Source organism: Cebidichthys violaceus, unplaced genomic scaffold, assembly GCF_023349555.1.
Source record: "Cebidichthys violaceus isolate CVI_PGR_0920_01 unplaced genomic scaffold, fCebVio1.0.p SCAF_10, whole genome shotgun sequence".
NCBI classification, from domain to species: domain Eukaryota; kingdom Metazoa; phylum Chordata; class Actinopteri; order Perciformes; family Stichaeidae; genus Cebidichthys; species Cebidichthys violaceus.
In genome coordinates this window covers 6,256,492-6,282,342 of record NW_027176263.1, presented here as the reverse complement: position 1 = coordinate 6,282,342, position 25,851 = coordinate 6,256,492, and the positions used below count along the sequence as shown (strand labels likewise).

The following is a 25,851-nucleotide window of genomic DNA, read 5'->3' as shown; positions in this document are numbered from 1 at the left end:
CAAACCGACTTCCTCGTTCAACATTGACCTACCATACTTTCCATATTAATATGCAAACTATTTTCCTGCGCAATGAGGGATTATTACCAACATCTCTGGTCCACTCTGGTGTTTACCTCCATAAGTTCTTGAAATAATGCCCTAAACTATGAAAAGACCTAAGTTGTAAATAGACCAAAGTCATCCCTTAATGTGGACGATGATATGATGAACAAGGGAAATGGTCTGTACAGAAAAAAAACTAATTTAAGTGTAAAATTAGTTGAAAGTTGTGTCCTGGTGGTAGTGGCTATTAAGGTATTTATACATTTGAGAACAGCTAATTGGGCCTATGACTGTCTGGACCCGTGCGTGCATCTTAATGAGATATATGTGTGAGGGCGTATTTTTTTCCTCAGCTTTGTTTTCCTAACATTCTCAGCAGATAGAGTCAAAAGGAAGTGGCTCTTTGCTTTGGCATGAGCACAGACAGTCACTCACCAAGAGGGGCAGAAAGGGAGGGAGGGAAAGAAGGACAGAGAGGAAGGAAAGTGTGTCCTTTCTATCAGTAAAAGCTAAAGAAAATAAAGCCCACCAGAGGACCCAGATTCCTATCAGCGGATGTTTCCGGACCTCTTAACAAGAGCACTTCCAAGAAAATAACTAGGAGGAGCAGTGATGTGTGTCAAAGTGTGTGTGTGTGTGTGTGTGTGTGTGTGTGTGTGTGTGTGTGTGTGTGTGTGTGTGTGTGTGTGTGTGTGTGTGTATTAATGTGTCTTTGTGTGCTGAGCTGCGAGAAAGCTCTACTCTGGCTTTGAGAAAAATGTGTGTACTATGTAAGCAGAAAGAAGATCAAAGCCAAATGTGATTAATGAGAAATTCTCCCTCCTCGAATGATAACAATAAAAGCCTCCACAATACACGCACCCTTGCACTCAACTCACACAATCGCAGACAGCACAGGAATTTCATAATGTATTGATAATGAGGAACCAAGCTGTAGGGAATTATGAGAACTTCTACACCTCCAGCGATGAGTCATTTTGCGCCTCGTAGAGGGAAAAACCTCAACCCTCTCCTCTGTGTTTTCTTCACTTCCGTTTAAATATGCTGACAGTAAAAGTGTCGCCACCACGTACTTGTGACGATGACGATGACTCAGGCTCACGAATCTCCCCCGGCTCCTCTACATCCTCAAGATCAAAGCGCTGTGCTGTACTTTCATTGCTTCCTCTGCAGCAGGAAATGCCTTTTCCTGTTGTCTGGCCTGGCGAGGGAAAGTTCCTTAATGACCTTCATGTCTGTGTCTATATATCTCCAATGAGCCAATCTGAGGAGTGACACACATTCGGATGAAGTCTTTGCACGAACAGCCTGAGGAAGATTTTTCTGTGAATGCAGTTCACTCTCTTGCTGGATTCTAATAAAGTCAACAATGAGGGTTTGGGTTAGGTTATGGTTTCAAATGTCAATGTTTCTTTAAACAGATTTTTGACACTCAACTGTAGGATTTTGTCCTGGTTGTTTGAGGTTTTCCTGCTCATCATTGTGGTTTGGATGCCCCACGGCGTCCCACTGACGTCATCTCCAAACCTCAGGCAGAGAGGTGCACAGATGTGAGCATGCAAGAAAGGAACGGGACACAAGACGATATCCTAACAGAAAACGCTGGGCTGTTCCTTTTAAATGGAACAAATGCCCACACATTGCTGTTCACGCACATATATACACAGACACAATACACACATTCACAGACACGTACACACTGTCTCCTAAGTAGCTCCCAGTGCTGCTCCATTATTGAGCAGCCATGATGTAACTGGCAGCACGCTTTTTGGCACGTAACGTCTATTCATAGACAGAGGAAGTGCAGGAATACGTCCCGCACTCCTCATGCTGCCTCACTCTTGCTCTTCCTCTGTCAGGACAGACGTCTTCCTGCACCTCTGCCACTCACCTTTCATTCTCTGTCATCTGTTTCCCTTCACTCCTCTCTTCCTTTTCCTCCCTACATGCATTTATGTCCCTAATTTGCTCCTTCTTCTGTTTCCTCCCTCTCTTCTCCTTTGACTCTACCTGTCTACACACGCTTCCTGTGCTCTCTCTTGGGTGCTCTGCTTCACTGAAGCTGGCCGTCCAAATCCTCTTTGGCATACCTATCTCAATCTCCCCTTGCTACTGTTCTTTTCACCCCACTGCTCCCACTCTATCACCTCTCCTCAGCCTCACCTATTCAACTCTCTCCTCTGAATGTTAGGAAAGCACCAGAATGTTCTTGAGTGTGCCTAAGGTTAAAGATTAGTTGGGTATGGTCGCCTTTTAGGTCACAACAGGACAAACTACTGACATGCAGCCGTGGAGGGAGAGGTTGCGTTATTAAGAGCATCTTGGAAAAGTGAGGCGCATATGTTGACATAGGGAAGAGATTGATATCATTGTGTGTGTTTGTATTTTCTTCTGTTCAGGCACAGAGGACACCCGTCTGAATAATGCCTGTAACAGTGATCCAGTGTGTCCTCCCAAGTGCCGCTGTGAGTCAAACGTTGTGGACTGCTCCAACCTGAAGCTCACCAAGATCCCTGAGCACATCCCTACATCCACCAGTGAACTGTAAGGAAACAGGAAAAAAGAACTGAGAACAAGTCATGAGACGAATCCTTGAATTTGTTTTCAATACAAAGTTGTCTTTTTAAACTTTCTTTCTAGCCGCCTTAACAACAATGAGATCACTGCTCTGGAGGCAACTGGAGTTTTTAAGAGCCTTTCCCAGCTGAAGAAAATGTAAGTTGCTCTTTCATTTTATTTGTTGACTTTCCCTTTCAGCAGTCATTCTCTAAATAGTGATGTACTTCTCTGACATGCCTTTTCCCCCACAGTAACCTCAGCAACAACAAGATCACAGAGATTGAAGATGGGTCATTTGAAGGTGCGTCATCCGTCAATGAGCTTCACCTCACAGCCAATCAGATAGACTCGGTCCGAAGTGGGATGTTCCGTGGCCTTGAGGGGCTGCGTATGCTGTGAGTGATGCAAAAACACATACAATCACACACCCAGGCTTGAATTTTTTAATTTCTTTTGACCTAAGTGTTTCATTTCTTTCCTCCTCAGGATGCTGAGAAACAACAAGATCAGCTGCGTCCACAACGACAGCTTCACTGGGCTGCACAATGTTCGCCTGCTGTCTCTGTACGACAACCAGCTGACCACAATCACTCCTGGAGCCTTCGACACTCTGCAGACTCTCTCCACCCTGTGAGACCCTGGCATACACACAATCCTACCTTAAATCATTCCTTTTAATATGTCTCACAACTTTTCTTACGCTCACTTTCTCCCAGTAACCTCTTGGCCAACTCCTTCAACTGTGACTGCCGGCTGGGCTGGCTTGGTGATTGGCTGAGGAGTAGGAAGATTGTGACCGGTAACCCTCGCTGCCAGCGTCCTGCCTTCCTAAAGGAGATTCCTCTGCAGGATGTGGCTCTGCCTGACTTCCGTTGTGAGGAGGGTAAGTGGTGCCAAGACACACAACTAACTGGCCATCATGATTTGAGTCTCTTTCTGTATGTTCTTATTTAGACTGTATCTAAACTTTTTTTTTTGCAGCTTCTCCACTATAAATGAAGTAATCTGTCTCTCTGAAAGGAGTCAAGCATTTTCAATATAGTAGATAACCTTCACTATGTGTGAAACTGACCTGTCTGGGTCTGACTTATGAAGATTTTAACGTTGCACACTGCTCCACAATACATAATGAAGGAGAGCTGCTTAAAGTGTCTGAGATCATTTTAAATAATGGCCGCTATTGTGCGACTCTTTTGTTTACTGAATAGATTGCTACTCCGCAGTTCCTAAGCTGCTGGTCGATGCCGGGCTGAGTGGAGCTATTGAGCTGTTTGCCTTATTGACCAGTCAGCCTATTTGCACCTGAATGAATGTTAGACTTGTCTTCGGGCTTCTGGCAGCTTCCATTCTTTGCTCTTGCGGGTCAATATTACATTATCGAGGCTCCTCTCTCTCTCTCTCTCTCTCTCTCTCTCTCTCTCTCTCTCTCTCTCTCTCTCTCTCTCTCTCTTTTCTATTTTACTTTGACGCTTCCTCTTTTTTCATTGTCTCAATGCCTCACCATCAGTCTGAAGGATTATGCTGCTTTGACTCTGCTTTGTCTTCAGGTTGGCTTTGTCTTTCTATTCTTTCTACCCTTTTTTTTGCTAGGGGCTGTCCTCCTTGTCTTTCCTACCCTCCTGGTCATTCCTTCTTTCTCTTTCTCTCTTGTATCTGACTCCCCTCTAACGCCTCTATTTTTTCCCAGGCCAAGAGGAACTGTCAAGCTGTGTGCCCAGACCCCAATGTCCCAGTGAATGCACTTGCCTTGAGACTGTGGTGCGCTGTAGTAACAAGCACCTCCACACACTGCCCAAAGGCATCCCAAGAAACGTGACTGAACTGTAAGTTCATTGGCATTACTTTTTCCAATTGCATGTGTATCTTATCATTTTGAGAAGTAGTATTATTCCTTTGTCTGGCTTTGTTGGAGGCATGTCTGGAAAGGAAACCAAATTAGTTCATTTCAAATGGTAAAGGCAGCTTAGGAGGTACGAAAGAGATAATAGTTGGAGAAAACAGTGGAGGCAAAGAAAACAGATCTCATCATTTGAAGAAGAGGAAAGGAGTCAATAAACCCTGCAGTTATTCTCTCAGACATTCTTCTTCTGAGTTCCCTGCAGCCCTCAGGGCTAGCACTGATGTCACTCTCACACTCAGAGCCAAGGATCAGAGTGTGTGTGTGTGTGTGTGTGTGTGTGTGTGTGTGTGTGTGTGTGTGTGTGTGTGTGTGTGTGTGTGTGTGTGTGTTGTGTGTGTGCGTGTGAGCACGCATATTTGTGTGAGGGCCAAAAGCCTGTCCACGGGAGCATAGGGGAGCAAGAGGACATTTTAATGAGCAGTTTTCAATGGAAAGGGGAGGGAATGGAATAGGTCTGGAACTTTCCAATACTGCTTCTAGTGGTTCAGACTAACTCACTCACACACATGCACACACACACACACACACACACACACACACACACACACACACACACACACACACACACGCTGTGAAAGCCTTAAGGCCTGTCATTGTCCCAGCAGGTGTGACCAGGTGTGCCCCTCTGATCTGGGCTTTCATCTCGTCATCTGGAGAGTTTTCTACTCCATCATTATCCCAAGTGTCCTCTGCACCGTCATTACCTATCATTACCTCTGAACCCAAAGGCCTCACTAACAGACCCCCCTGCCCTTCCCGCTCTGAGTAGAGTCACCAACAATAGCAGGAGAAAGCCCCTGTAGCCCTGCTCAGAGGCACCAGGACCCTAAATCAGCCATTTATCAAGGTGACAGCCCTCTGGTAGCACTTTGTGTTGGCAGTCAGCACGGTCGTTGTATCCCTGCAGGCATGGTGTCAACTGTGGTGGCTTGTAAATACATTAGTATTTTAACACACAGATGCATGAACGCACATACAAGCGTTTGTACCTTAGGCTACATCCATACTACTCTGTTTCTATTTGAAAACGTTTTGCTTCCACAATACGCCGGTGTTTTCGAGCACTGAAAACGGAGGACTTTAGAAACGCTCCCGAAGACTGATACGTTTGAAAACTCCAGGTAGCGTATTCGTCACTTCAAACATTGGTGTGCTTGGTCACATTCAGGAAATGCTGCTGAACTGAAAATTCACAAAAAAGTCACTGAATGTAATACATTTGACATCTTTTCCCAGTTTTGCAGTCCCAGTGATATATAACCAGTGTGTGTCTGGAATAGGAATACTTACAGGAGGGGTACTAAGCCTGACCCCCAGGCATGAGACACAATGTTGAGTCAAAACATCTGAAAAAAAGTAATTGAAAGACAAAACAATCTGCTGTTTGGTGTAACATGAGATTAATTGGCAACAACAGTGTGGTAAAAAAGTGTGATGTCCTGCAATAACCGCCACAAGCACTGCACCTAACCAGCTTTAGAACAAAATGTCCAAATGTAGAATTGAATCAACTTTTAACACCAACTAATATATAATAAAAGATATCCTCAGTTACTATAATGAAATACTCCCTTGATATAATTCCATTTGTATATCAATTTCTCACCCTGTTACCTTGAATCCATGAAGAAAACATTTTCCTCGCATGCCTCCACTGTAAAACTCTTGACGAACTGAAGTAAACAGGGTCCGCATTTAACAGCAAAACAACCGTTTGCAAACACTAGCACAACTCGTGCAGTAAGACTCATTTATCCAGTTGTATGTTCACTACTTCCCAGACACATGCATTTTCACTAAAACCTTACTATTTAAAACACTACTGCATTAACAGTACTCGATTATCTATATTTTACACCTTTGTAACATTTTATGTGATACAAATGTGAAAGAATGTAAGTGAATGAAGATGTAGATTGAATTTTGGTTGGTTGGGTTGACGGAGTGGGATTTTCTAGACTCTTCGTTGAGTTTTCCACTTTTATTATTTTTACTTTGTTCCAAACTGCTCAGTAAGAATATGTGTGATCAATTAACTCTTCCTGTAGCACTTTCACTGTAAAAGCCATAGATCTCAGCATACCATATCTTGGTCTCAATGGAACTGTTTGTGTCTTTGTCCAGGTATCTGGATGGAAACCAGTTCAGCGTTGTGCCAAAGGAACTCTCAACCTTCAAATACCTACAGCTGGTGTAAGTGTCTGTCTGCCTACCTCCTCTGTTTCACTGTGCAGATCAATACAGTGAACTTATGCCTTTTACATTTTACTTTTAGAGACCTGAGCAACAACAAGATCAACTCTCTGACCAACTCGTCCTTCGCTAACATGAGCCAACTCACCACTCTGTAAGTCCTGAGCAGCCAAGAGCTCATATTTCATTCCGGTGCTGACAGTAGGATGAAAACAGATGAATTTTAAATTCATGCATCTGTAATTATTTTAACATTGCAGAATCTTGAGCTACAACTCCCTGCGTTGTATCCCCAAAATGGCCTTCAGTGGACTGCACTCTCTCCGACTGCTGTGAGTTAATTTTTATATTTCAAATGCACGCAGACATGTGTGTGTGTTCATCTTCTGTCTAGGGTTAAGACCAGGTTAAAATCTCATTTTTAATACATTGCATCTTGCCAGTGGTATTAGAGAAATGTATGCAAATCAAATGTATGAACTCTTTCTTTGTCACATAATATCAGGACAATTCTCAAAACAGCATCTTGAGGCAAGTTATTTTGAAAGAAGCGTTCTAAAACAAGATAAGACTCAAAACCAAGTGAGTTATTAAGAAAGATATTTTTGCAGCTTGCACTGACTACAGAAGCAGTGCAGCAGATGCTGAGAATCTTTTATTGACTCCAGAGGACTGAAACACAGTCTAAACAGTAATGACAGCTTTTGAATTCACACAAACATGCACGCGCACACGCGCACGCGCACACGCACACACACACACAACCTCCGACCTATTTACGTTGTTTTAAATGGCAGCCATGGGGGCAGCAGCAGTGTCGTTCCATTTCCTTCTCCTGCCTACACCTCGTCTTCAGACATCTACCCAGTCAGCCTGTTCACCTCTAAACGCCCTGAGCTCATCACCGCCTCACCGTCAGGGCCAAACACGCGCCCCCACAACCCACTGTACAAAATCACTCTGACACTGATTACCGGCGAATGTTTGCCCTGCTAACCGTAATGGTTTTGACATTGCCTCCGGGCTTTTATGAAGTTATGAAGTCTTTGATTGTGCACTCTCAGTGACCATGGGCTCCGCGTAGTTGAAGCGGTCTGCTAAATAACTCAGATGTAGAATGTAAATATGTTCGACAGATAAATGACGAAACTAAAACCAATCTTTGGACCTGCATCCAATGATAGAGCAGCTGAATGCCTCACGCTTTAACTCAAATGTACAGTTTAGTTCTACGAAGGAGAAACAGAGACCAGGCCCAGCCACACTCCTCATGAGATTATATATGCATATATGTGTGTGTGTGTGTGTGTGTGTGTGTGTGTGTGTGTGTGTGTGTGTGTGTGTGTGTGTATGTGTGTATGTGTGTGTGTCTGTGTGTGTGTATGTTTATGTGTCTGAATGCATAGCTTATATGTTTGTCATCTACTGGCTTGGTGCCCATCAGTGTGTGTGTGGGAGTAGACTTATCGGCCATGTGTGCTCATAGCAGGCACACTTTTTACTACTGACAACAAAGCTTCAACAAAGCCTCTTTTTACGGCAGGATTCGACTAAAGCCCCGATCATTACGAGGCACAAAGCATAAGAGCCCTTTTAGTGTAGAGTGAAGCTCGGTCATCATTAGCTGATGCCGCCTTGCTAAGCCGGGCGTGTAGCTTTGATCTCTAATGAAGCTGCGTCCGTTATTTCTGCTCTTACTCACTCACGCCACCTTCACTTTTAAAATATTGCAAGTGTGCTAGACGCCATGTGAGGCCCTCCCCCAAACATCACACGCCTCACACACACCACACAGGCTCAGAACTATATACAAGCTCAGACACACACACACACACACACACACACACACACACACACACACACACACACATATGCACAGACTGTCTGGACTACCTTATTGTCTCAATCAGACGGGAGTCCAAATGAAGCAGAAAACTTTGATGTCTTTACTGCTGGTGTGATCAATCATAAGACTCCCATTAAATGTCAATTGGTGCCATGGTTGTTGTTTTTTACAGCAGAGATGTGTGGTTGCAACAAACTTTAAGCGACAATGAGCTCCATTTAATAGTTTCAACCAGGTTCAAAGTTTAAAGTTGGAAGCTTCATAGAAAACCACAGTGATCTGCCAAAGCCGGCTACGAATGGGACGCACTCATGCATACTCAAACACACTGAGGTGCCCAAGCCTTTATAAAGCTGCACCTTTGGTTTTACAGAGCAGTAAAGAGGAGAAGAATCATTAACGCTGAAGGCTTCAAACAGACCAGGGGTCTGAGCCTGACATGGATGTGATGTGGTTTGGTGCAAGTGTACGTGTGTGTGTGTGTGTGTGTGTGTGTGTGTGTGTGTGTGTGTGTGTGTGTGTGTGTGTGTGTGTGTGTGTGTGTAATGGTTGTGGTTTGAGCTGCAGATTAATAAACTGCTAATTGGCCTGCTGGGTATTAGGTGTGAGGTGAGTGAGCTGAGACAGCTCTAGGGCGTGGTTCGCTAGGTCTTGGGTGGGAAGCTGTAACAAAAGAAAGTGATATGAAAGAGTGTGATAAAGGAAAAGAGCTGAAAACAGATTTAATGCCTGCAAAAAATGAAATAAAACCTGACATATTCTCAAACTGTGGTTGGATGCAGTGCTGTGAGTAAATGCCAGTATCACATGCTCCTCAAAACATGTAGCTCAGGGGACTCACAGAATCACAGGGGAACAAGCCTATGTGAACATTTTGAACATCTGTGCACATTGTACATCATAAACCATCATTTTACCTGTCCAGAAGCATCAAATGTAATTCCATTCTGAGGATTGTGCCAAGCTAGAGATAGGTTGACATAGGTAAGATGGAGCGGTGTAATGATTTACAGCTGTAGAAAAGAAAAGTAAAAAAGGATAGACAGAGAGAATGTTAGCAGGAGAGCGGATCAAGTTTCTTCCTGGAGACTCCCTGGCTCCTTTCTCCCATGAGATCTCTGCCTAGTTGGCACAATGCAGCTGGCTTCCTGCCCTCAGTATCCTAACTCCGACTACCGCACAACCCAACTACTCACTCTACTAATAAGCATCCCCCCTGCACACAGGCCAATTAACTTGTTGTCTCAGATGGTTACATAGTATATTTTCCCTTTCGTACTTGAGCACGGCTCTACATCCTTACATTGACCAGCTCCGCTCTCTGTATCCTTTCCCCTAACTCGTCAACAGCTTAGTGGTAATTCACAGATCAAACAAAAAAGGAAGTAGGGTTTTAAAGTCTGTTTATACATCACTTCCAATCATCCAGGCATAGAGAGCAGACGCATCATGTATTGGTGCTGCAGAATGAGCTGTGGTAACATTAGCATGCGGTCAGCTGAGGGTTGGAGGTGGTAATGACCCTGCATATTACAGCAGCCATCAGTCATTTAGCCATTAAGCCATGTTGGCTTGTCACCCTTGATAGTATTTAGAGAACACCAAAGGAAATGACAGTACATACAATATAGTGTACAAGCACATACACATTGATATACATGCATGTGCTTAAATATGCAAGCACATTCATATACCTGTAAATCTGCGCACAAACACTTTTTTCACAGTCCTGCATGTGTAACTCTGTTACCGCCCTCCTTCTGTACCCTTGTTGGCCCTGCCAGCCAGGCGCACATAGAAACCTGACACCAGTCATTTAAATACTTACAGAGCCTCACATCTCTGCCAACTGCATAAGGCTCAACCAGAAATACAAACCCAACACTGCCACCCAATGTGACACTGAAATATCCCTCAACTTATTTCCCGTTATTTGTGTTATTTTAGTTGTCTGAAAAAACATTTTTGTGTGTAGGATTACAACAATTCGTCATTATCGATTAATTAGTCAATTATACTTGATTTATCCTTTTGTCTATACTCACAGTCTCCAATATTCCATTTCTCTAAGATGACATTTTCAAAGCTTGTTTTGTCTGTTCAATATTCAATCTTAGAAGTCTAAGAAAACCTGCACACTTTGGAATCTGTAATGAGCAATTTGTGTTTATTTATTCTTTTGCTTTAAAAGTGATAATTTGAAATAGTAAATTTTCTGTCAATCAACTAATCAATGAATTGTCTAATCATTTCAGCTCTAACGGTATGACAGAAAAGTTACACAAAATAGTATTTTTTTGTTTATAACATGTAACATGTTTATGGTCATAACTTTTCCTCTCCTTCCTCGGTCACCCCTCAGGTCTCTCCATGGCAACGAAATCTCAGAGCTTCCTGATGGCATCTTCAATGATGTGGCTTCACTTTCCCACTTGTAAGTAGTAATACCCACAGACACAGAGACACACACACACACACACACACACACACACACACACACACACACACACAACCGTATGCCCCAATGGCAGCCTATGTGATAATGTCTGCACTTACCACTCAGTATGTGAAGACTATACACACACACACACACACACACACACACACACACACACACACACACACACACACACACACACACATTCAGTCACAGAGGGGGTCTGGTCAGACAGCCGGAGAGCGTGGCTCACAGTGGCCTGTCTGTAGTCCTCTTTGGTGGGCTTCACATGAGCCAAGCCCTCCCTTAATCAACCGCAGTCCTGTGGTTGAAGTAACACACAGACCCCTGTACTGTGTCATCTCCCTGTCACAGCTCCAAAACACACATACACACACACGTTTGCTAACACACACACAGATTACCCATGGTCTGTGGACATTTGTGCTTGTTTCGGTTTGTTTATTTATGTCTGTAATTTTGTGTGAGGCGTGTAGGCGTAGTGTGGTTGTGCATGTACTCGTGGACATGTGTAAAACTACAGTCTTGGTATCATAGTCTAGTATCTTTGCAGTGTGCCCTCTGCCATCCAGCCTAGATATTCACATCATCCCTTGACAGTCACTGATCAATAGACCTATCAGTGTCAGAGTTGGAGATGTCGAAGGGGGGATAGAGAAGACTAAACAAAGACATTTTTTGGATGGCTGTACAGCAGTCAAGGCTGCAGGAAAACAGGGTGAAGGAAGGGATGGAGGGCAGCCATTGATCCACAGTCACAGTCAAGTGGCTTTCATGTTAGCAGATGTCAGGTGTCAGCTATTGGCCGGGCCTGAAAGATGAGCCTGTGTTCCACCGTAATGGAACAGCATCGATTCAGGAGTGTTTGTGCATACAGCAGGAGGACAGAGCAGCATTGATTCACGACCACCATGACAGAAGTGGTTAAGAGTGCCTTCTGTTTGCACCTTTGTCTATCATTGAGAAGCCCTTCTCCAGATGATGTATGCACAAAGTGGCATTGAGCATTACACTTTAAATCTTCTGTATTCTTTGAGAAGAAGTGGTTTATTTATATGGTACACAAAGTTGAGCATGTTTTATTTACATAAGGTTGTAGAGACACCTGCTGGTGATAGAGTGTATTACAGTGGATGGTAGAATTTTTTTACTGAACGAAATGAGGCTGAAAAGTATAACAAAGCCACCCTAAATCATGAAACCACTGATAATTGTATCTACCTATTAGGGCAATTGGTGCCAACCCCTTGCACTGTGACTGTCGCCTGCGCTGGTTGTCTGACTGGGTGAAGACCAGCTACAAAGAGCCTGGCATCGCCCGTTGTGCTGGCCCGCAGGGCATGGAGGGCAAATTGCTGCTCACCACACCTGCAAAGAAGTTTGAATGTACAGGTGAGTTATTGTGATGGACACAGATATATAATAGAAGCAGCACTAGCATCTACATGCAATTAATTCTTAACGGTGTGGTATTTCTTAGGTGATGTGGACTCTACAGTGCTGGCCAAGTGTAACCCATGTCTGTCCAGTCCCTGTCTGAATCAAGGCATCTGTCACAGCGACGTGGTGGAGATCTACAGGTGCAGCTGTCCACCGGGATTCAAGGTCAGAGCTACACAATGCTACCACCGCTTTGGGAATATCCTCTATGTGCTGCAGGGTCTTGAAGGATGCATATTCTATTATTATTATATTATAAATATGATTTGCCTTTCAGGGCAAGAACTGTGAGACAGCTCTGAATGCCTGTGTGAGTAACCCATGTGCCAACGGAGGAACCTGCCAAGTGAATGAGGATGAGGAGGGGCAATACAGGTGAGGAAGCTGAGTTTTGTAATCGTATTTATCTCACAAAGAACTTGAAATGATGATGTAATGAGTGTGTATGTTTTCGCAGTTGCACATGTCCACTGGGCTTTGAGGGCCCCACTTGCCAAACCAACACTGACGAATGTGAGGACAACGACTGTGAGAATGGCGCAACCTGCCTCGACGGAGTCAACAACTACACTTGTTTTTGTCCCCCCTACTACACAGGTTAGTGCATGCAGCACAGTTTGACTCAAGAAGCAACTGCACTGCAAAAAGATATCCTGTACAAACAGAAGAGAAATTTGGTATGAAACAAATAATTTATTTGTTTCATACCAATTAATGATTTTTTAATATTTTATTTCTTGAGATAAGCTATAAAAAACAAGCACACAATCAGACATAAAACTTAGTTTTACGAAGACTTGACATAGGCAAAGAAATTAATAAACTCAAGATAAATATTCTTGAAACTCTGCTTCTTTACAGGTGTGAAAATAATAAGCAAGTATTGCTTGACCGGATTACTATCTTGGATTTAAAAACATATTAAATTGATCATGCTGTAACAATAAATTGCTGTAAGACTTACTTGTTTTGCTGTTTTTGCCGGATGATGGTTCTTTCTGTGTTGTGCAACAGTTCACACTTTTTTTAATACTTGATTGTGGTGTAGGGGAGATGTGCGAAGAAATGGAGGATGTGTGCACCCCAGGACGGAGCCCCTGCCAACATCAGTCTACCTGCCTCATCACCTCCACTGGCCCCAAGTAAGTTTTTGCTGTCAGCAACATCAGATGCAGTAAAAAATGATGACTTCCTATATTGAAAAATAGACGTATGTAGCTGTAGCTTTGTCTTTTGATTCTAGTGTTGCGTTTGTGTATTGCAGGTGTGTGTGCTCTCCTGGTTATGTTGGTGATGACTGCAGTGTAGACTATAATGACTGTGAGGAGCATCGTTGTCAGAATGGAGCTCAGTGTGTGGATGAGCTAAATGGATACTCCTGCGTCTGCCCTGAAGGATACAAGTGAGAAGAGCACACATTTAACACAGGCTTTATTTTGGCTACATAGTTTCATCTGCTTCACTAACATCGTCCTTCTTCTCTGTCTCTCTATAGTGGTCAGTTGTGTGAGGTTCTCCCGTCTCCACTGTCCTTATGTGAGCTGGCCGACTGCCAGAACAACGCACCGTGTGTGGAGCGAGGCGGGCGTGCCCTCTGCCAGTGTCCTCCGGAGTTTGGGGGTCCACGCTGCGAGAAGCTGGTCAGCGTCAACTTCATTGACAGAGACTCCTACCTGCTGCTCTCTGACCTCAAGAACTGGCCGCAGGCTAACATCACCTTACAGGTATCCACAGAGTGTGTTAATGTGTGAATATTTCTGAACATGATTTCTGTGTGTACACGCTGACCTGAATATTTCAAACACCCTATGCAAACATTTTTGCTCTGTAGGTGTCAACAGCTGAGGATAATGGCATCCTGCTGTACAATGGGGACAATGATCATATTGCAGTGGAGCTCTACCAAGGCCATGTCAAAGTCAGCTATGACCCCGGCAGCCAACCAGGACATGCCATCTACAGGTAAGCTGCCTTTGAAACAGTGAGGTTTACTGTAACTGTTAGCTGGTGAAAAGGTAGCATCTGTATGTTTCTTGTATCTTATGTCCCATCTCTGTTTTCCTTTGCCAGCACTGAGACGATCAACGATGGCCAGTTCCACACTGTGGAGCTAGTGACCTTTGACCAGATGGTGAACCTGTCCATTGATGGGGGTCTCCCTACAACAATGGACAGCTTTGGGGCGGAGCGGCCCCTCAACGGGGAGGCTCCACTATACGTGGGGGGTAGGGGCCCTCTCCAGAACACACCTCCCTCCTCTGCAGGCACTCTTAACTACTACACTACTGTCAATCACCCTCCCTCCCCCCTCGCTTTGTCACCACCGCAACCAACCCCTCCCCTCAACCATGCAACCCCTCAACCCTATCCTCCCTCCACCCGAACCCTATCCTCCACCTACACCATCCCCACCTTCAGTCATGACTGTGTTTGCTAGGGGCCACACATTAATTCACAACAAATACATTTGCACAGACTCCAATGCACCATAGTCACACATTTGCAATTAATTAATAACCCATTTCACTATGACAAATAAAACATAATTCTCAAAAATGAGATTTTTGATTATGACCTATAGTGAACATACAACACACAGTTGAATAGTCCAATAGATCTATTGTCGTTTGTCAAACATTTCTTACACTATGTGACGTATGTCCTCTAGTAACTACCATAAGAACTACCAGACACAGTCTTAATTTCAGATTTGTTCTATATTTGCATGGATGTGTGGAAGGAGCGGCTCAGAATTGGTCCAGTGTGTTTCAGTGCAGTGATGTGTTGTGCTGTACTGTTCTTCATTCATACAACACTACAGGAGACATTTTCCCATACCACTTTGCTTTCTGCTGTCATTTGTTTCAAGGATGATGTGTCTTGTGGTGCAAATGCAAAACATCAAATCCCATTTAAAAAAAGAGTTCATTAATTTGATAAATTGTATACGCACTTTTGGGATACCCATATTTGAAATGCCTTCCTTCATTACTCTCATACCAGCCCTGTGTTAGCCGTCTGTCTGTGATCCAGTATGCACGTCTTCACACCTTTTAAAGTCATCTGTTTTCCCCCTCCTTCTCCAGGCATGCCAGTGGATGTACATTCCGGTGCTTTCCGTCTCTGGCAGCTCCAGAACGGTTCCAGTTTCCATGGCTGTATCCAGAACCTATACATCAACAATGAGCTCCAGGACTTCACCAAGACACAGATGAAGCCTGGCGTGGTACCGGGCTGCGAGCCCTGCAAGAAGATCTACTGTGTACATGGCATATGCCAGCCTGATGGGTACCAGGGACCAGTGTGCCACTGCCAGCCAGGCTGGAGTGGGCCGCACTGTGATCAGACAGCTACCAACCCCTGCCAGGGCAGCAAGTATGTTAGCGAATGGAATACAAATATTATACACATATTTAACAGTAAATGTTTTACTGCCCTTTGTCTTCCCACACAATGGGCAGTGGGGGAAGAAGTACTCAAATCCTTTACTTAAATAAAAGTACCAATACAACAACACAATGTAAAGACGCACTGTTACACGTATTGCCATCAAAATCCAATTTAAGTAAAAGCACAGAAGTATCATCAGCAAATTGTTCTCAAAGAATCAAAAGTAAAAGTAATTCTTCTGCAGAAAAAATAGCCTCTGTGACTGATTTATTATAAAGCATTTCCTTGTTAGATTGTTAATACTGATACAACAACATTTAAGTGGCATTTTACTGTTGTATCTTGGTGGAGATAATCACTTTATATATAGATAGGTACTTTAGTTCAAGGATTCTCAACCTTCTGTAACTTAAGGCACACTTCTAATTGTAATTAAAAAAATAAACATGGCTATAAATATGTGTTAAGCCAACATAAATATGCTGCTTATTCTCACCTGAACCTGCCCCAATCCAAATTGAATGTATTCATGGTCATATTTCCTCACCGCAAGCTTTGTAGTCTTTAATGTTTTTTTAATTTCAAAAGACGATCCTTTTGGTGTCACCCTAGCTGGTTAACAGGGGCAAAACCGTCTCTACCTGATGCGTGGTGATTGGCGTGGTGATATTGAAATGTTGAAATTATGCATTTTAATTTAATGTGTTTTATCTATTTGAATTCTTGAGCATATTTAGATATTAAAATAACTAATTAAAAACATTAATTTGTAATTGAATCTAGCCATTTGGCAGAAGGTTTATCTCCTCAACCCACCAGTGGGCCGGGTGAGCTGCCTTAGTCAAGTTGTTTCCAACCAAATTCAAGTACAGTACCTCAGTAAATGTAGTTGGGAACCTTTTTTTCGATGCATCAAATCCATGATACTGCTTTTGAAACATAAACTTAATTGATTTATATACTGAGCAGGGAATTTGATCAACGTGATTGTGTCTTACTAGGTGCGTCCATGGAAAGTGCATCCCTCTGGACACTCAGTCATATCGCTGCGAGTGTGCGGAAGGTTACCGAGGTGCCCTGTGTAACCAACAGGGAGAGCTGTTCAACCCCTGCCGTCGCCTGTCCTGCAAACACGGTCGCTGTCAGATCTCAGACACAGGAGACGCCTACTGTCACTGTGAAAGTGGCTACACTGGGGAACTATGTGACGCAGGTTGGTTTTCCCTTTGTCAGCCTGTAATTCTAAAGGGAAAAAAACGTTTAAAAAGATGATATGATTAACTTTTTATGACTTTTCTAATTACTTTTTACGACTTTTTTTATTGCATACTATATATTATGACTATTTAACTATATTCTTTATGATATACTCTATTGGGACTTTTTATGGCATTGTATACTATAACGTACTGTACTATGATTTTTCAATTACATTTTTATGACATGATATTTTCTATGACATACTATACTATGACTTTTCATATAAAAACAAATATATATTACTATACTTTCAATATTTGTTATGATTTTTCTACATGACATGTTTGTTTTTTTTTACATTTTCATGACTTATTTTAGAACATGTTTATTGGCATTATGTGTGTGTTCGTATAGGGAACACGATTTTTTTTCTTTTAACTCTTGTGTATTAGTGATTTTACTCTTTTTAAAAATCTTGCATTGAGGTAGTCACTCAAATCATTATTTTGTGCTTTGTTCCCACCCTGTCTATCTGAATTATGTTAGCAGTTAGATGCGGTCAGAACTCCAAGTGCCGATGAAATCTTAAAATGTATGGAAAGGGTCTTAAAAAAAGGTGTCTAATATAACTTCAGGATTCCTGCCTATACCCTGATTGTGTACCCTGGTTAAGTTAATCTTCTGGTCTTTTTCATGTTTTCCAGAGTCTGAATGCCGAGGGGAACCTGTGCGAGACTTCTACCAGGTACAGAGAGGCTACGCCATCTGCCAGACAACACGCATGGTTTCTTGGGTGGAGTGCACTGGAGCTTGCGATACGGGGGCCTGCTGCGCCAGCCAGCGAATGAAACGCCGGAAATACACCTTTGAATGCAGCGATGGAACCTCCTTCAGCGAGGAAGTGGAAAAGACCATCAAGTGCGGCTGTATGGGCTGCATGTAGCACCATTCACTCACATTTCCTGCCGCTGCCGCCGAGCAGAAGATAGAGAGAAAGGAAGAAAGAAAGAGGACTGGAGTAAAGCGAGGGAGGGAAAGAAAGAAAAAGAGAGAGTATAAAGAATATATATAAAACCTCTATCTATATATTATGGACAACAATGTTTGTAAAATAGGACATTTCCTCCCCTTCCAAGGGTGTGTGACCTACAGTAACACAGAGAAACCAACATCATGAGCAACAATGTAGAAGTGACAACAACAGCAACATTGTATCTGCAACATTGTTCAAGGGGTCCAGAGATTTCAAAGGTTTTGCATTCAGAGTGAGGCATCCCTCCAACCCAAATTACCCAGTGTGAATTCCCCATCCATCTTTGAGGCCTCTGACAGCCTAGCCACCATCCACCATCTTTGCTTCATGGAGGCAGTGAGGACATTGGGGTCCAGCCTGGCTAAGAGTGGCAAAAGAGAGGAAGAGAAAGACAAAAAGAGAGAAACAGAGGGATGACAAGAGAGCTGGACCGTTTGACTTGGCAAAGCTATCTTGAGTTGAGCTTGGCTGGGTTACCTGGAGAGGGCTGGATATGGTTTGGGTTGAGTTAAAGTTGTTGTTGGTTTGGTGTAGTACTTTCTCTGCCGGGATACACTCATCCATCCACACATGCACATGTAGAAGTGAACAAAGAAAAGTAAGGATTAGAGTGGCACATAATCCAGTGCGGATGTCGTGACTTTGAGGCCAGTTGGTCTGGCGTCACAGTTGTTTGCTGTGAGGTTCCGTAACATAGAAACTCCATTAAAATAGAGACTGCACTGACTAGCAGCACTGAAAATGACAGTCGTAGAGCTCTCTAAAGTACATGACCACACGCATGGGATACACACAGTCTCAACACTTGTTGGAGTGAGAAGGCTTGTGTGGTTCAGCTATGTATTCTGTTCATATAATAAACCTACCTGGTGCTGGCAGTGCCCAGTGGTTATCATTCCCCCAGCATGGATTGCCTCAGGGTTAGGATGATTTGCATAATCCCACCCCCTTTGAGCAGGATCTGTTTAGCCCTGCTCGTCTTGATGCCTGCAGTATTAAACTTGTGCAAACTGTTGCATGTGTGGAGAAGAGTTTGCCGACAAATATGTAGAGCTTCTTAATATCATTATACATGTTATCAAAAAAAGGTTGCAGACTCATCTTCTGATTTTTATTTTGTTCTGTCTAATTTCTCATATTGATTTGCTTTTATTTTTTGTTATATTTTGTCTCATGATGTAACCTAACTCCTTTAGCCGCCCCCCCAACAACTCTTTATATAGAAATGCCTAACAGATTCTAATATATATATTTGTATTTCATTTTGGTATAGTATTTTTCTATGTTAAAGAGTAAGTCTGTTTCTGGAAGCTTTGGGACTGGTGGTAAGGCATTCAGTTGGTTCCCTAGGTGTTTTTATTTGTTGATCTCACTTGCTTCAACAAGGTAATTAATTACATTAATTGGCCAAAAATACAGCAGATGGTTGGCCTTGTTGTATACGAGGCAGTATTGGTCTAGAAATATGTTTAATATTGTATATGTTGTCTTCCATGTGAATATTACATATAATTCATGAGAGTCTGTGCTTGATTTTATTTATTTTATCTAAAGGCATTTTCCTGTAGAAAGTGAAAGGCATACATGTTGCTGACTTTCAAACATTTTCTAAAATTTCAAAAAAAACAAAAAAGGTAAAATAATGAATAAAAATAGCATAAAAATCTGTAAGGTATTTGTAACATCACTTGATAACGAGTTATGACAGTGTTTTCCTGCTCTCTGGCTCAGACATTCCTCATTTGCTGCAAGGGCTGGAGAGAACAGAGCAGGGATTAAGAAAGGTTCCCCTGAAATTTACCTTGTAATTACCATACCACACTTCAAGGCTTCTGATTGTTTTCATGTTCATTTTGTTGAAGTGTTGGGTTGTATTTCTATCATTTTATTTTGAGAGATGTTTGCCATAGGTGTTTTTTTAGTTCAACAGAGTTATAGTAGTCAAGCTCAACTTATCATAAGCTGCTGTCAAGCCAGAAGAAATAGGATGAAATTGCTTCTGAGGACAATGATCATGTTAAGGTATCATCCTAGATTTGTCTGAATAGGCAACTGTGTGAAGCATTACATGCCCATTACTGACAGATCATAAAAGAGAAAGATCTGGACATTTCAATGTCTGTCAGTTCTGACTTGCTATCCACACACAGAAAAAAAAAGAAGAAATGGTGCCAATTGCAGTGAACACAACAGTCATACCTGAATGTATAAATGTGTATAGATAAATATGACCTATGCTTATTCATGAAGTGGTAACTTTTAGCTGTTAATTAGTTTCCAATGTAAGATATAGAGATCACATACTGTTCAATAAGTGACAGTCCATCAGGATGGCTTAAGGCATTGCTCTCCCTGCAGATTGGGATTGTGTTTATCCATTTTGCTGATCTAAATGTTAAAAGTCTCTTTATTGTGTGACAGGCTGCAGAGCCAGATATCAGCTTGGTACAATGGACACAGAGCTCCTATTCAAATTGCTACCCATGTTACCTTTGTTTTACATGCTGTTGATGTGATCCCAGTAGTGTACAATAACATTAAAATAAGATCTCATAAAGGGTACTGATGAACAGTCACTGTAACTCTTAGGCTGTGTGCCTCGTAAAGGTGCATATTTAGTTGAATGTGGCTTTCTTTTCATGTCTCCTTTCCTTCCTCTGCACTGATCTGTACTAGACTGGTGCATTCAACTTCCCGGTAGACATCTTAGTGGTGCTTGTGCTATTTTGAGATGTAATTCAGTTATCTGGTCACATGACCAGAAACACAGATTTACCATCCTATGAACTATATACATAAATATGTTATTGTAAACAACACAATGTCTCTGTTGTATTGAACTGGTGCAAAAGCTTAAGAAATATCCCTTGTTGGGTTCAGTCTATTTGCTTTTTTGTTACAGGATTGATGGTGGGATTTAACTGAAAAACTCCCAATAATGCTGAATGTATGTAGTGCCACCGACAAAATGTTTACCAAACCTCCACTCTTTTTCATTAATTAAACTTAAATGTGTGTGCTTTTAACAAAGTTTTGTCTTTTTTATCTTTTACTTAATGTCTAATTTGCTATATTTTACAAAACATAACATAACATAAGCATAACATTTTAAGCCAATACAGATGAGAAGTCCTTAAAGGGCTCAGAGAAATGGATACATGGGCAAATCCATCATGTGATATGAGCAAAAGCTCCAGAACGGCTACTAAATGGATTAAATGTGTGAGATTTCTTGGGGTTTTCTTCTGGTCAATTGTTGTTTCCAAGCTCAAAAATTAAGTTGGACATCGCTGCAATAGTGTTTTTTAGCATAGTTTCATGAAGTAAGGCCCAAGGGCCAGGGAGCCCTCAGGAACATTTTGTATGTCCCCTGACAGTGACATAAAATGAATAGTTTACACTTAAATTTCAATACTTCACTTTCAATAGCTGATATTTAATGCACTACTCGGCTTCTGTGTCAAACTGCGCCGTTTGAGAACCCTGGCATACTATGTGATGGAAAAAAGTCATAGTATAGTAGTGTAGTATGCTATTCAAATATTATTTAAAAAGTAGAAGTATAGTTTTCATAAAAATATTGTAGTAAAGAGTACCATAAAAAGTTTAGTATAGTACGCCATTAAAATATTTATGGTAGGCTATTACTTAGAATTGGCATCAAAAAGTCACAGTATTGTATAACATAAAAAATGTTGTAGTATAGTATGCCATCACAAAAAATCAGGAAAGTGTCACAGTATAGTCATAGTATAGTAACAAAAAGTCATAAAAAAAGCCATCGTATAAAGAAAGTCATAGCACATTATGTCGAAAAAAGTCATAGAATAGTATGTTGAAAAGTCATAAAATGTCATAGTGTAGCATATCGAAAAAAAGTCATAGTATAGCATGTCGAAAAAAAAGTCATAGTATAGTGTGTCGAAAAAAGTCATAGTATAGTATGTCGAAAAAAAGTTATAGTATAGTGTGTCGAAAAAAGTCTGAAAAAAGTCATAGTATAGCATGTCGAAAAAAACTCATAGTATAGTGTGTCGAAAAAAGTCATAGTATAACGTGTTGAAAAAAGTCATAGTATAGTGTCAAAAAAAGTCATAGTATAGTGTCAAAAAAAGTCATAGGATAGCATGTCGAAAAAAAGTCATAGTATAGTGTCAAAAAAAGTCATAGGATAGCATGTCGAAAAAAAGTCATAGTATAGTGTCAAAAAAAGTCATAGGATAGCATGTCGAAAAAAAGTCATAGTATAGTGTGTGGAAAAAAGTCATAGGATATCATGTCGAAAAAAGTCATAGTATAGTGTGTAAAAAAAAAGTCATAGTATAGCATGTCAAAAAAAAAGTCATAGTATAGTGTGTCGAAAAAAGTTATAGGATAGCATGTCGAAAAAAGTCATAGTATAGCATGTCGAAAACAGTCATAGGCTAGCATGTTGAAAAAGTCATAGTATAGCATGTCGAAAAAAAGTCATAGTATAGCGTGTCGAAAAAAGTCATAGGATAGCGTGTCGAAAAAAAGTGATAGTATAACGTGTTGAAAAAAGTGATAGTATAGTGTATCGAAAAAAAGTCTGAAAAAAGTCATTGTATAGCATGTCGAAAAAAAGTCATATAATACTTTGTCGAAAAAAGTCATAGGATAGCATGTCGAAAAAAGTCATAGTATAGCATGTCGAAAAAAGTCATAGTATAGCATGTCGAAAAAAAGTCATAGTATAGCATGTCGAAAAAAAGTCATAGTATAGCATGTCGAAAAAAGTCATAGTATAGCATGTCGAAAAAAAGTCATAGTATAGCATGACGAAAAAGTCATAGTATAGCATGTCGAAAAAAAGTCATAGTATAGTGTGTCGAAAAAAGTCATAGGATAGCGTGTCGAAAAAAAGTCATAGTATAGCATGTCGAAAAAAGTCGTAGTATAGTATGTCGAAAAAAGTCATAGGATAGCATGTCGAAAATAGTCATAGTATAGTGTGTCGAAAAAAGTCTGAAAAAAGTCATAGTATAGCATGTCGAAAAAAAAGTCATAGTATAGTGTGTCGAAAAAAGTCATAGGATAGCATGTCGAAAATAGTCATAGTATAGTGTGTCGAAAAAAGTCATAAAAAAGTCATAGTATAGCATGTCGAAAAAAGTCATAGGATAACGTGTTGAAAAAAGTCAGAAAAAAGTCATTGTATTGCATGTTGAATGAATTAAAAAAAGTCATGATGAAAAAAAGACGGTTAACGGCTTTAGGGAGGACAGACACAAAACGGAGGACTTTCCTTTTCTTATTAATGTTTATTTTGTTCTGTACAACAAGTTAACAACCATAAACTATAAAGGAACAAAAGACTTCAGCCACCAGCAGAGCTAAGAGTGAGAACAGAAACAACGACACTGAGGAAACGGGTGAGAGACGCGTGTTGACCACATTTATGGATCATAATCTCGTAAACCTTTGTGTAAGTGTTAATATTAATGTAAATATGAGGTGAGAGAGAGAGACCCGCAGCGCTGTAACTAAGTCTGAAAAATAAAACTTCTAAAACTTTCCAGGAAATGTGTCTGTTTGAGTTTATAGAGGAAGATTTTAGAGAAGATCTTAAGTATCAAACACGACCTTTCATTCTTAAAGACTACTTGAGAGTCTCACCAGCAAGGATTTGGCATTTCTGCTTTTTTGCTGTACCGAAACGTACCGAACCGTGGCACCACGATATCGTATTGAACCAAACCGAGAATTTTGTGAACCGTTACACCCTTCGTCGCAGCATATGTATGTAAAAAATGTTTTTTAAAAAACTGATAGCATAGAATATAGAAAAAAGCCATACAAAATGATTGTAACATTTTTAAAATGCCATAGTATAGTGTGGCAAAAAAAGTCATAAAAAAGTCATAGTATAGCAAGTAAAGAAATCATGGTCAAGTATGTGGAAAAACGTCATAGTATAGTATGTTGAAAAGGTCACAGTGAACTATGTTTAAAAAAAGTAAAAAAAACCCTCATAGTACATTATGTCAAAACAAATCATAGTATAATAAAAAAGTAATATTATAGGATGTCGAAAAAAGTCACACTATACGTACGTGTTGAAAAAGAGAAGTGTGTAAAAAAAAAGTTAAAAAACAAAACTATGTAGAAAATAGTCATAGTAAAGTTTGTCGAAAAAAGTCATAGTATAGTATGTCAAAAAGAATCAAAGTGTAGCATGTCAAAAAACGTCATAAAAACCATAGAATAGTATGTTGTAAAAGTTATAAAAAAGCTGTAGTATAGCATATACTATACTAGTATAGCAGTGGTGGGCCGTGCATTTTATACCTGGGCATTCACTTGTAGAAATGAAGCTCAACACCTACAAATACACTAACTGCAGAGTGCAACAATGCATATAGTCAAAATCAATTCAGCTAAAACACACATTTCGCCACACACTCAAGAGCACGGGCCATTCAAATATTATTCATATCAGAGGGAACAATATTACCCATATCATGAAAACTACACGATAGACAAATTAACAGAGTAGTAACGCTATCACTTCCTCCAGGAAATACCTAACATGTCAAAGTAGAAATCTGATTCGTTGAAGACTATGACAATCAACATTATCGTCCCCATTTACTTAAACTGCACTTGTAAGTCTGAAGGCCTCCAGACAGATTTTCTTTTACTTAGAGACAACATAGAGGTGAAATCTGATTGGATAAGAGCTCTACTTAAAACAAGCTGCACTGGAAACAGAGCTGCAGGCTGGAAGCAGAGCAACTGAGGAAGACAGTAGCTGTGCAAGCTAATGGGAAAAATAATTAGAATACATGTAGTGTATTTGTGAAAAATTATTAAATTATAAAATAGCTATAACTTTGTGATTCTGTCTAGACCAGCAGAGAAGGCTTTGCTGGCCCTGACAGCCCACCACTGTAGTATAATGTAGTATAGTATATAGTATAAAGTGTAGAAAAAGTAATGAAAAAAGTCATAGTAGTGTATGTGGAAATAAGTCATAAAAAGTATTGTATGTCGAAAAAAGGTAAGTTATTGAATCTACCGTATACTATAAATTATTTTTCCACATACTAATGACTTTTTTGACATTCTATAGCGTGGCGAGGTGGGAGATACATTTTGCAAATGTGAACTTTATTCATTGCAATAAAACATTTTATATTTTACTAGGAGAATATTTTCCACCACAACATTTTTATGACATTTTTTATGACAATTATACTATGACCTTTTTGTGACTTTTTCCACAAGGCACTATACTAACACTTTCTACATTCATATTTAAAGGGACGGTTAACTCCAAAATCAAAAATACATATTTTGCCTCTAACCTGTAGTGCTATGTATTAATCTAAATTGTTTTGTTGTGAATTGCCGACTGTTGGAGATATCGGCCGTTGTGAAGTCTAACTTCTCTCGAATTGATGGGCATTTAGCTTCTGGTGCTTTAAGCACCAGAATATATATTTGAAATATATCATGACCCGGTTACTCAAGATACTCCACAGACCTTGTTGTGAGCAGTTTCATGAAGGAACAATTTTCTGTGTTTCCAAGACAAATTTCCTTCGGGACAATAAAGTCTATCTTATCTTATATGTCAGCCAAAATACACCCGCAAACCATATCATTGCAAAGAAGAAAGTGTGCATCTCCTTATGTCGCGCAAAATACAATCATAAATGGCCTCCTCGGCTAAGCAGTAATGATAGCTAGCTCAGTGGTGCTAGGTGAGCTAGCAGTATTGATCAGCTCTAAACAATAAACTTTTACTTTTTTATACTAGACTT

General features: G+C 40.8%; 1 protein-coding gene across 5 annotated transcripts in view; it reads left to right on the top strand.

The window, feature by feature from the left end:
• Nucleotides 1-21,088, top strand: part of slit1a (slit homolog 1a (Drosophila)) — an 88,455-nt gene extending 67,367 nt beyond the window's left edge. For 3 of the 5 annotated variants that reach the window (XM_068722658.1, XM_068722649.1, XM_068722684.1), the window contains 22 exons: nt 2,445-2,589; nt 2,686-2,760; nt 2,856-2,999; nt 3,091-3,234; nt 3,321-3,487; nt 4,292-4,427; nt 6,629-6,697; nt 6,780-6,851; nt 6,958-7,029; nt 10,906-10,977; nt 12,230-12,393; nt 12,482-12,606; nt 12,719-12,816; nt 12,899-13,038; nt 13,490-13,583; nt 13,706-13,843; nt 13,937-14,165; nt 14,273-14,403; nt 14,512-14,705; nt 15,528-15,816; nt 16,833-17,044; nt 17,736-21,088. In XM_068722658.1, the coding sequence (XP_068578759.1) occupies nt 2,445-2,589; nt 2,686-2,760; nt 2,856-2,999; nt 3,091-3,234; nt 3,321-3,487; nt 4,292-4,427; nt 6,629-6,697; nt 6,780-6,851; nt 6,958-7,029; nt 10,906-10,977; nt 12,230-12,393; nt 12,482-12,606; nt 12,719-12,816; nt 12,899-13,038; nt 13,490-13,583; nt 13,706-13,843; nt 13,937-14,165; nt 14,273-14,403; nt 14,512-14,705; nt 15,528-15,816; nt 16,833-17,044; nt 17,736-17,974 (3,149 nt within the window). In that variant the 3' untranslated portion in view covers nt 17,975-21,088. The remainder of the gene's footprint in view (nt 1-2,444; nt 2,590-2,685; nt 2,761-2,855; nt 3,000-3,090; nt 3,235-3,320; nt 3,488-4,291; nt 4,428-6,628; nt 6,698-6,779; nt 6,852-6,957; nt 7,030-10,905; nt 10,978-12,229; nt 12,394-12,481; nt 12,607-12,718; nt 12,817-12,898; nt 13,039-13,489; nt 13,584-13,705; nt 13,844-13,936; nt 14,166-14,272; nt 14,404-14,511; nt 14,706-15,527; nt 15,817-16,832; nt 17,045-17,735) is intronic. The other 2 variants (XM_068722676.1, XM_068722666.1) reach the window with 1 other exon arrangement.
• The last annotated feature ends 4,763 nt before the right edge of the window (nt 21,089-25,851 follow it).